Source organism: Diorhabda carinulata, chromosome 3, assembly GCF_026250575.1.
Source record: "Diorhabda carinulata isolate Delta chromosome 3, icDioCari1.1, whole genome shotgun sequence".
In the NCBI taxonomy this organism is placed as follows: domain Eukaryota; kingdom Metazoa; phylum Arthropoda; class Insecta; order Coleoptera; family Chrysomelidae; genus Diorhabda; species Diorhabda carinulata.
The window spans coordinates 3,240,460-3,252,469 of NC_079462.1; the positions used below are offsets into that span (position 1 = coordinate 3,240,460).

Genomic DNA, 12,010 nt, shown 5'->3' on the forward strand with positions numbered 1-12,010 from the left:
CAATTTAATAATTTTGACGCTAAATATCTTTATGTTGATACGAATTTATGTATTCTAATGTTACCAATTTATTGGTTGCGCATATAATTAACATAATCTTGAATGCACATTTCAATCTTTGCATATATTACATGTTTTGGAGGTAAAACAAACTTTCTTGTACAATCTAATAGATATTAATCCGAAATGAAAGGTTGTCGCTTTTTTTTCCTCAACAATATTCATATTTACAGAATTAGTAAAGAAAAATAGGAAAAGTTATGAAGGGAAAGTTTGAAATGCTGTAGATATTAAATAATTTACCAATAATCCAATAATCAATTGGAATTTTCATTCAGATTTCAATTGCATGAAAAAAATGCACTTAACATGGAAATTCAAAGTAATTTTTGGGGGAACAAAAACAAATGAAAGACTACGGAGAAGAACTGGAGGATTTGTATAAATACTCAGAGTAAGATGGTTTGAGTATAAAAAGATTTGCAGTAAGGGCCATTGAAGAAGTGGAAGGAGGTATAAGAAGAAGGGGTAGACCAAAGAAAAAAATATTTGGTTGCCATTTTGAAGGATATTAGAGAGGTGGAATCGAAATTGAGTGCAAAAGTACAAAATTGCAAGTTGTGAAAAAGAATTGTGAAATCAGTTGTAGGCGAATGAGAAAAAAAGACAAGTCATGGGCCTTGAAGGCCTTTAGTACTGTAAATATATATAGTAGAAAGTCGAAAGTAGAAAAATAGTGTCTTTAACTGCTATGAAGCGATATTTTTGAGGTAAAAAAATTTTAACCTGGATTTATTCAACTGAAACTTGCTCAGGGGTTGGTGAAAGTATAAAAAACGTTTTGAGGATAATCAATCCAGCATCTCCTCCACTAATGGTTTAAAATGGGGTGGGAAACGGTATTTCAAAATTTACTGAAAAACAAGGCTTCGTCGATAAAAATGTCTCCTACAAAAGTAAAAAATGTACAATTGTTGTAGAAAGTATTTTTTCGCATAACCTCAAAATTTGCCAGTAAATTACCAATAATGAATTTTTTGATTTTTAGTTTTGAACGAATGAATCGTTTTAACGAAAATTTTATTATTGAAACTTGTTAAGGCGTTGGTACAATTATAGAAGATGTTTTTTAGACAACTAAATCAGCGAGTATTTTTCATTAGGGGGTTGATTTGGGGTACGTAACAGATTTTAAAAATTTACTGAGAAATGAAATATCCTCGAAAAAAATGTCTTCTAGAAAAGTTGTAGATCGTAAAAAAATGTATAATTGTGGTGAAGAATATTTTTTTGCATAACCTCAAAATTTGATACGAAATTGCAAAAATCTAACTTCTGGGTTTTTAATTTTTATTTTTGAACAAATGGTCCGTTTTTAACATTTATTGTTAAAAATGGTTAAGAAGTTGATAAAAGTATGAAACACATTTTATGAATACTGCACATCATTCGCTAGGGGTTGAATTGGGGCGAGAAACATTTTTTCAAAATTTATAGGAAAACAAGGCTTCGCCGGAAAAAATGTCTACTACACAAATTGTAGATCGTAAAATTGTTTCAAATATCATTTTTTCGCATAACCTCAAAATTTGCTAGAAACTTGCAAAAAACCATGTTTTTGGATTTTTGATTTTTATTTTTGAACAAATTAATTGTTTCAACAAAAATTTCATTATTGAAATTTGTTAAGGAGTTTGTACAATTATAGTAGATCTTTTTTAGACAACCAAATTAGTTCATCTGCTTCGTTTGGGGGTTGAATTGGGTTGTTTTAGTAGATTATTTCTCTAAACAAACAAAAATGCCTTTCAGAATCATCTCTATAAAAATATTCGGCGCATCCGCCAAACTTTGACTTCGATAACGTATTGGAACAGGACCGACTTCACAGTCTTCAACAGCGGACGAGATCTCAACATATATTTTGCACCTTTTCGAAGACATTTCTTAAATACAAAATTCAGCATCAATTGAACCACTGACACAAATATCGAAAAAAAGAGTCCATTCAGTGGATTATAAATACAGTGTAACATCGTAAATCCGGAATCGCCGGGAAAGGATTGGTTCCGGATTCTAGATTTTTTCGTATTTAACATTTATGGTGGCGCCATCTATCGCGCTAACGAGGTATGCATAAAATATAATAAAATCGCGTTTAATATTACACAAAAACACATTTATAAAATAATAATAAAACGATTAAATTGCTATCGTTATATATATGGTGTCGCCATCTAGCGTCAAAGACATAAGCTAAAAATTACGATACGAACGAATCAGTCCGGATTTTAGATATTCCGCGTTGTAGAAATCCGGATTTACGATGTTTAATGTATAATTTGATTTAACATTATTTGAAATAATACATTTTGCAATACAATTTTTTTATAATATTTACATAATTTATGGATATTTCCGTTTCCTGTATTACATATTTGAAATATTTCAAATTTTAACGTCACGAAATCAACACAATAAAATGATAGAATATTATATATTTTAATAACAGGTAAGGACCGGACTAGCTACTTCGATTTTATACAAAATTATGTGTGGTGAAAAAACATTATAGTTAAGTACATACAAGGGGTTGCTTGAGAATACTTACCCAAAATCAACTGATTTGAAGATATCATACTAACTGGTTGTATTTTGATTTCCATTTCCCTGAGTTTCGAATGCAGATCTCTTGTGTGTATATAAAGAAAAAATGTTGTTGATAACGCCATTAGTGCTATAAGTTCACTGGTCCTGCAAAAAAAATGAATATATACTAGTATAAGAAAAATATTGAGGCTTTGTACCATATGCATTCGAATTGAAACTAGAACATCTGCTTTAGTCAATATCATTGGAGAAATAATTTGTTAACAAACACTGTATATTCTTTCGGAGTACACAGTTCTAATTAACCTCTTTGATGTAATGTATATATTTAATTCAAATATTTTAACATTTAGAATACCTTCTGATATGTGAGATAATAATAATAATAAAATAAAAGAGAGCAGATGGTTTGGCGTATATAACAAGTTAGAAAATTGTACTTTCTCCGTTTCTTTTCATATCAATAAATACTTGAGTAATGATAAAGTACCCAGTTACTTTACCGGAAGTATAACATACCATAATTGCTCTAGCTATTTGAATATCTATTAAAATAACAAACGGGGTAAATACCAGATGATATGTCGTCAAACTTTACTCTTTCTTTGATGGTGTTACTAAATCTGATAATGACAGTTTCACGATAGGAAACCTTTGGAGATGTCGCAACGTAATGAATGTTGTATAGTTTTATATTTTGTTTGTTATTATAAAGAGTGAGTTTTATCTATGGAACGCTTTTCTACAATAAAACTATACAACATTCATTACGTTGCGACATCTCCAAAGGTTTCCTATCGTGAAACTGTCATTATCAGATTTAGTAACTCCAAATATTACACCATCAAAGGAAGACTAAAGACAGATCATATGTCCTTGTTCAAGGAAAAGCAAAATGATTAGGACTATAAATATTATCTTGGATTGTTGACGGTTTTTTAGCGAAAATATGAACACAAAATCCTACAATATCAAAAAATATGTAATTTTTAATAAAAAACAACTGTCATGAAGATATATACCAATAGCTTGAAACTATATTAAGTTGAAGGGGGGTATTTTGACTCACACGACTCATAATTTGGTATTGATTTGTTACCCGATAAATTATTTTAATGCTCGCGAGAAATACCTTTTCAATTATATCATCATACAGCAACAAATATGCCACAATGTTTCTATCGCTAGATCCCTCCATTACCGTTACTAATAGTACAGGCAAATTATGCGATTTTGAGCTGAAACCTTAAATTAGATTGTGTGGTTTTGATTTTCTAGATTTTGTGAGATTTTGGGATACTGAATAAGTCTAGCAGTTATTAATAAAACTATGGGCACGGGTTTTCGAAATTCAAAAAAAATTGAAACGCAAATAACTCGAACACTATGAGCAATTTGAATGAAACTGCCTTTACAAAAAATGTAGAGTGAAAAATTTTCTAGAAAAAAGTATCCCAGGTATTTGTTCCTAACCTCAAAATTTTCACCTTAAAATGGACTTATACACTCAAAAATATTGTGAATCGCGAATAACTCGAAAAATATGAGTTTTTCGACACAAAATGCCTGGACTAAATATGTGGAGCACAACAATCTGGACAAAAAAGGCTTCAATTTTTTCCTAACCTCAAAATTTCCATTATAAAATGGGTTTGAACGCTCAAACATATTTTGAATCGCGAATAACTCGAAAACTACGAAAAATCGAAAAAAAGTGTTAGGACCAAAATTGTAGAGTTCAGAATTCTCGATAAATTGTTTCGTAAGAATTTTTCCTAACCTCAAAATTTCCATTATAAAATGGGTTTGAACGCTCAAACATATTTTGAATCGCGAATAACTCGAAAACTACGAAAAATTCGAAAAATAGTGTTAAAACCAAAATTGTAGAGTTCAGAATTCTCGATAAATTGTTTCGTAAGAATTTTTCCTAACCTCAAAATTTCCATTATAAAATGGGTTTGAACGCTCAAACATATTTTGAATCGCGAATAACTCGAAAACTACGAAAAATTCCAAAAAAAGTGTTAGGGCCAAAATTGTAGAGTTCAGAATTCTCGATAAATTGTTTCGTAAGAATTTTTCCTAACCTCAAAATTTCCATTATAAAATGGGTTTGAACGCTCAAACATATTTTGAATCGCGAATAACTCGAAAACTACGAAAAATCGAAAAAAAGTGTTAGGACCAAAATTGTAGAGTTCAGAATTCTCGATAAATTGTTTCGTAAGAATTTTTCCTAACCTCAAAATTTCCATTATAAAATGGGTTTGAACGCTCAAACATATTTTGAATCGCGAATAACTCGAAAACTACGAAAAATTCGAAAAATAGTGTTAAAACCAAAATTGTAGAGTTCAGAATTCTCGATAAATTGTTTCGTAAGAATTTTTCCTAACCTCAAAATTTCCATTATAAAATGGGTTTGAACGCTCAAACATATTTTGAATCGCGAATAACTCGAAAACTACGAAAAATCGAAAAAAAGTGTTAGGACCAAAATTGTAGAGTTCAGAATTCTCGATAAATTGTTTCGTAAGAATTTTTCCTAACCTCAAAATTTCCATTATAAAATGGGTTTGAACGCTCAAACATATTTTGAATCGCGAATAACTCGAAAACTACGAAAAATTCGAAAAAAAGTGTTAGGACCAAAATTGTAGAGTTCAGAATTCTCGATAAATTGTTTCGTAAGAATTTTTCCTAACCTCAAAATTTCCATTATAAAATGGGTTTGAACGCTCAAACATATTTTGAATCGCGAATAACTCGAAAACTACGAAAAATTCGAAAAAAAGTGTTAGGACCAAAATTGTAGAGTTCAGAATTCTCGATAAATTGTTTCGTAAGAATTTTTCCTTACCTCAAAATTTCCATTATAAAATGGGTTTGAACGCTCAAACATATTTTGAATCGCGAATAACTCGAAAACTACGAAAAATTCGAAAAAAAGTGTTAGGACCAAAATTGTAGAGTTCAGAATTCTCGATAAATTGTTTCGTAAGAATTTTTCCTAACCTCAAAATTTCCATTATAAAATGGGTTTGAACGCTCAAACATATTTTGAATCGCGAATAACTCGAAAACTACGAAAAATTCGGAAAAAAATGCCGAAGCACAAAATGAGTATCCACATTTTTGTGAAATAGAAACTATTAAGAAGTCTGTGAATATCGAAATAATAATCAACCGAGAACGAAGATAGTGTTCATGATCGCGTTTTTTAAAAATTAGTTCATTTGAAACCAAGAAGTAATTCACGCGTATTATATACATGAAAATATTATTAATAATAACACGAACGATAAATCTCTGGTTGGATTTGCTTGTTTAGATGGCGAGTGATGGAATATATCCATTAAAACTTAAAGCACTTATGTGGCCAATATACCTCTTCATCTAGCAAGGTCTTCGAAAATTTCCCATGTCAAAAATTATGCTAGTTTACCCGAGTAGAAAAAAAAGATCTTAACCATAATGATGCATTTTGATTTTTTGGAAACGAAGTAATTTTCCAGGAATTAGAGCAGTTTCCATGTGCGCCCGGAAGGTAAATTGGTTTGAATTCGCGGACTTTCGGTGTTGAGAGAGATTTACTCAAAAATAGTGACTCTAACGAAAAAATTATTATAGATCTCTTTTGTAGAACATTTTGTGTTCTATATTTTTTGTTAGAGCAGTTTTTTTCGAAATCCTCTTAGTTTTCGAGTTATTTACGTTCCAAAATTTCGAAAACCCGTGCCCGTAATTATTCAATAACCGAAAACCTTTGAGAGAATGTAGAAAATCAGAAGCGCCCAATTTAATTTCGGGTTTAATCCTATTTCACCTGTACTATAAGTTAATATTACTAAAAGGGACCACGCGTTCCTCGGGAGCGCAGCTAAGTTACTTTTTTAAAATTGCAAGCTTAATTATAAGTCACGCTGTTCTAATTTGTGACACCTTTGAGGTAAATGTACAGTTTTAATTTATAAATAATTATTCTTTCATTGAAGTTAATCCAATTAGTCTAGAATACGATGTTCCGTAATTGTTAAAATAATTTATAAAATGACTAAAGAACGTAGCATATCCGTTTCGGTATACTGCACTTTCTTCAAATATTTTATATTTATATAAATTAAACCAGTATTAAATATTGCTACAAAGTCCGTTATATCTATTAAAAACTTTTATTTGCAAATCTAGTGCAAATAAAAGCAACCACTAATAGTCCGGTCAAATTAGACCAAAAAATTAAAGTGAAGCTTCATAAACTCCCACCAAGCTGAAAATCGATAAAACTGTTTAAAATAATAATTAAAAATAAAATTTGAAAGTTCCCCATCATTCCCGTGTACGGAAAAAATTTTATTGAAGATTAAAAGTAAAAAAATGGGTTTTTCACGATTTTCACTAAAATGATGAGTTTTATCATAAAAATACCTCAGACAAAAATTGTAGATCATTGAATTATCTACAAAAAATGTATCGATACTTTTTTTCCTACGAGCCATCGTTTCTGCGATATAACGATTCAACAAGTTGTAATCGTCTTGACATTCATGAGTACGCCACGTATATGCATCTTTAGAGTTGAAATATTTTTCTATCAATCATTGTAACTTGTAATAGTTATAACTATTAGAATATCAGGTAAAATGAAACCCAGTCCTTTAATTATAGTATTAGTAATTAGTAATAAATGAAAAACTGTTGTCTTGAGCGCCAATTAGTAGTGAAAACACGTGTTTATCCTAACCTATATCGTGCTGAAGTTGTTACTGTTAATCGTGGTACGAAGACATCGGAAATCTGTGACAATACATGAAAATTGTCGTAAAAATTATACTCGAAAGTCTTCTATTGTTGCAGCTAATAGAAAAAGAAGAAGAAGCCAGTACATAAGATGAAGAAGAAGAAAAAGAACAAGAAGAAGAAGAGCGCGAAGAAGGATTTGAAATTTAAATCGCTTTTATCTTTTCAATCTCTGCTAATTTCCATTATTTTGCAATAGTTTCAAATTAAACATGTTCACAACAGACCCGTGGAATAGGCATATTGGGCAAACCACGTAAAAAACGCGCAAAGTACACTACCTCACAGATGGCGTGGAAACGTGTGTTTATCATGACATTACAACTTTTACAAATCATTATATCTCAGAAACGGTGGCTCGTAGGAAAAAAAGTATTGATACGTTTTTTGTAGATAATTTTATGATCTATGATTTTTGTCTGCATCATTTTTCTGATAAAACTTACCGTTCTGCTGAAAATCACGAAAAACTCATTATTTTCACCTTTGATCTTCATTCAGAGTTGCAATGTCTGTTAGTATGTTGAAGCTCTGTTGTTGTTTGTTTCTTCCTGTTGAAGTTTTTTATTTCTTGATTTTGTTATGTCTCCCTATGCCTATTGGTATCTGTTCTTCCTACCTATTAGTGTCTGCTAGAGAATGTTGAAGTTTTGTTTTTATTTGTTGCTTTCTGTTAAAGTTCCGTTACTTTTTCCTCGATTCTGATGTCTTTCTATGCCTTCTAGCATCTAGTCTTGTTGCCTATTGGTGCCTGAAAAATAACTTGTCTTTGCTCGAACTGCGATTCTTAATTGGGGATCCTTGTGTACCAAACTATTGTATAATATCTAGTAATGCTATTTCTCCAAGAAGGAAATTTGTAGCTCCAAATTCGACCATTCTTTTATTCTATTCTCGTTTTCATAGTTTTTTTCTGGCACTAATTCCATTCTACACTTCCTCTAAAATAGTTTTCACCACAAAATGTATCTGGATGATTCTAATGCGAACGATTTTTGGTCAGAAGGTCCATTACATTAACTACCAGACGACGATGTCCAAAAGGAAATGGTGGGTGCATCATTTATTACCAGAAAACAGAATATTTGTTACTGCTAAGGAATTAGTCAGATATCCAGCGAATTTTAAATTATTTCATCGGATACATAATGTCGAAAAGACAGATGCAATTTGTCCGAAATAGTGGGAATGTTATAAGACAATGACCAATCGAGTAAATTGAGTGTATACACATTAATTAGATTTTGATAATTATAAAAAATTCAATAATATCTTATTGAGATGAATGCAAATTCGAAGAACATTAAGATTAAGATATAAGTGATAATAATTGTTCGTGATGAAACGTAACCAAATCTTTTGTTTGCAATTTTTAGCGATTCATGATTACCCATTGTTATTTTGTTTATTTAATAGATTTTTTTACGTATTGTTTACAGAGGTTCTTGAAATATTAATTATTGCATACCATTTCAAAAAAAAAACGTTATACAACTCTCTCGTATAAAAAGCTTCAATAATTTCACGAGAAAAATAATAGTCCAGGAGATATCGATACAAAAAGCGCGGCAACTCGTGCATGCAGATTTTTTTCTATTAAATGGGTTGAAAATTGCGTAGATGGCGTTACTAGTATCAAATACGTGCTTCAGTTAGCTCTAACCTTCAAAAAACATGTGTATTAATTTGATAGTTTTGGAACTATTAGTTTGAAAGAATGGGTGAAAAGGGATTTTATATTTATTCGGATTTTCCTCTAGGAAAATCAACCCTCCAGAAGTGGTTTGCTAAGTTTAAACCAGCAATGACAACACTCCCAGTGTTACCAATGAAAACATAACTAAGTGCGCGAAATAGATTAGATGGCGCTACTAGTATTCAAACCACATGATTTTCAGTTAACAATAACGTCCAAAAGACACGTATATACTTGACAGATGTCATACTATGGATAAAGAAGAATTTCGTGTTAATAAAGCGTTGTTTTTTGACAAAAAAGGACTATTGCAACCAAAGCTTTGCTTCAAAAATAGTTTGCAAGTTTGAACGAGACGAAAGCACGCTTGAAATAGCTCAAACCTAAAAATATACGAAAGCTCTGTTCAATCGTTCAACCATAAGTGTTTAACTAAGTTTAAACGAGGCAAAATAAGCAACGACAACGCTCCCTAGCGAGTGTTATAGATGAAAACATAAAAAAAGTGCGCGAAATAGATTAGATGGCGCTACTAGTATTCAAACCACATGATTTTCAGTTAACAATAACGTCCAAAAGACACGTATATACTTGACAGATGTCATACTATGGATAAAGAAGAATTTCGTGTTAATACAGGACAAAAAAGGACTATTGCACCCAAAGCTTTGCTTCAAAAATAGTTTGCAAGTTTGAACGAGACGAAATCACGCTTGAGATAGCTCAAACCCAAAGATATACGAAAGCTCTGTTCAAAGTAGGTGTCGCGCGAGCTCCCAAGACCAATCCCAACAATGAATTGATTCTGAGCAGTGGCTGGAGCTGTTCAATCGTAATAAAGCCCATCTTTGCACCGATATGAGACTGTGAATGGATGAAAGATAGCTGTATCATTTTACATCGGAGTCCAATTGACAGTCATCCGAGCTAGTGGACTCCAAAGTATAAAAGAAAGTAAGCTGGCAAGGTTATGGTATTTTGGCATGCATTTGGTATAATATCTATCTCAAAAATGGAAAAGCCATAAACAGGAAACTATTACGTAGCATTTGAAGGACGAAATTTCCGAAAAACGGACCCAAATTGTATGAATTAAGATTCGAATTGCTTTAGCATCCACCGTATTTTCTAGATCTGTTTCCATTATCAATTTTTCTTATATATCTTTCTTTTCCACTGAATTTTACAACGAGAAAATATCTCACAATATAAAAAACTTTCTCTTGTCTGATTTTCAAACAGTTTTGCTGTTAATTCCAATAATCTCAAATTAAAATTTAGTTTATTGTATACGGAATCAAAACATTCTGGATTTTTTTGGAGAGTACTGATCCGTTGGATGTATTCTAGCTAGTTGCTTCGGCGGGCACAAATAACGAAGCTGACTGATAATTTTATGGGTAATAATATATGCAAAATTACATACAGTGATAATCAAAAGTACTTATGTTCCGTTTAAAACAATGATACATAAGCTACTGAAATTTGGAAACTGAATATTTTAAAGTTTTAATTATATTTAGCTAGGCTAGGCTTTTCATGTCGTAAAGGTGAAATAATATATTACTTTTGACAATTCAGAAGATGTAGAAGATAAGAAATTAGACGTTAAAAAAAATCATTTTACTTATTACGTAAAGACTTTCACATAAAACATGCATTGTGAGTCAAAAATTTCAAACTAGTTTCTTTCATTATATGAATTTCAATTCAATTTCTTCAAGTATTTGTTGGAGTTTTTCGCGTACCGACAATTGGTAGACTGTTTAGGAATATTAACAATTGTGAGAGATATAAACAAACATTAAATGTAATGAAATGAAAAGTTTGAAGTTAAAAAAAAGCAAAAACTACGATACAAAGTGGGACAGTTGTTACTAATCATTAAAGACGAAAAACTTACTAATATATAATGCAGACTTTGAGAACATCAACATGAAGATAAATAAGGAGAAAACAAAGACAATGATTATAAAGTAACGATACAAAAGATGATGATGAATCGAAAATGAAATAAAAAAGAGAACAGGGACGGCAGGAAGATTCTTTGCAAATATCAATAAACATATTTTTAAACTCTGGTACCATAGAAACTAACCACAACACAAAACCAAAGAAATTAGAAAAAAAACATGAAGTTAAGAAGTGAAAAAAGCGGAAAAAAGACATAATGAGATAATACGGAAAAGTAATGAATAGAAAATAATAAAGGAGACTTTAGGAAAGTGATACTAGACTTCACGCATGCCTTACATTCGCAAGAACCTTGACGAACGTAGTGCTAGTCATCCACACTCTCGATTGATTATTATATTCACGCCATCACGTCCTGTGGTTTCTGCTGTCCACACTCTCGCACTCGTGTACCTTATAGAGAGTGTGGATCAGGCGTTAAAGGCATTAAACCTAATCAAATTATGATATTCTAAGTGAAAAATTTATAAAGAAATAATCGCAACTATTTTTTTTATTTGCTTTTTTGTTTTGTATTTGCTTTTTCTATCGCAGCTTCAACAGACTCAAATCTTGTAGATGCAGATTTGATCACATGAAAGAGGTAGAAGTCACACTGTGCAAGATCAGACAAATTAGGTGGGTGGTCAACACTGGGATGTGGTATGAGTGGAATGAGCTGGCGCTTGAAGAAACCATCGCGTATATTTCTACGATTCGAATCGTTTTTTCTTGTTTCGGTTGCAGTTGTTTATTGTGAAATTTGTTGTTTTTACGGCAAAACAAACACTCCCCGTACAAACGGCTAGACTGGTTTGTCCACAGATACGGTAGACATCGCATTTGAAAGAGTAGGATACAGACTAAACAGCTGACAATTTTTGGCGCGTGCGTACTTTTTCTGTAGTAGCACTAGTTTCGTTACCTAGTAGCTCCACCTCGTTTTTTTCG

General features: G+C 31.5%; 1 protein-coding gene across 4 annotated transcripts in view; it reads right to left on the minus strand.

Annotated features, from left to right (window-relative positions):
• LOC130891695 (heparan sulfate 2-O-sulfotransferase pipe) overlaps positions 1 to 12,010 on the minus strand; it is a 60,357-nt gene that overhangs the window by 20,643 nt on the left and 27,704 nt on the right. Inside the window, exons 1-2 of one of the 4 annotated variants that reach the window (XM_057796577.1) lie at positions 3,130 to 3,257; positions 2,612 to 2,754 (exon numbers count right to left, since the gene is read on the minus strand). In XM_057796577.1, the coding sequence (XP_057652560.1) occupies positions 2,612 to 2,732 (121 nt within the window). In that variant the 5' untranslated portion in view covers positions 2,733 to 2,754; positions 3,130 to 3,257. Of the gene's footprint in view, positions 1 to 2,611; positions 2,755 to 2,807; positions 2,832 to 3,129; positions 3,258 to 12,010 lie in introns of those variants that run through there. The other 3 variants (XM_057796578.1, XM_057796579.1, XM_057796576.1) reach the window with 3 other exon arrangements.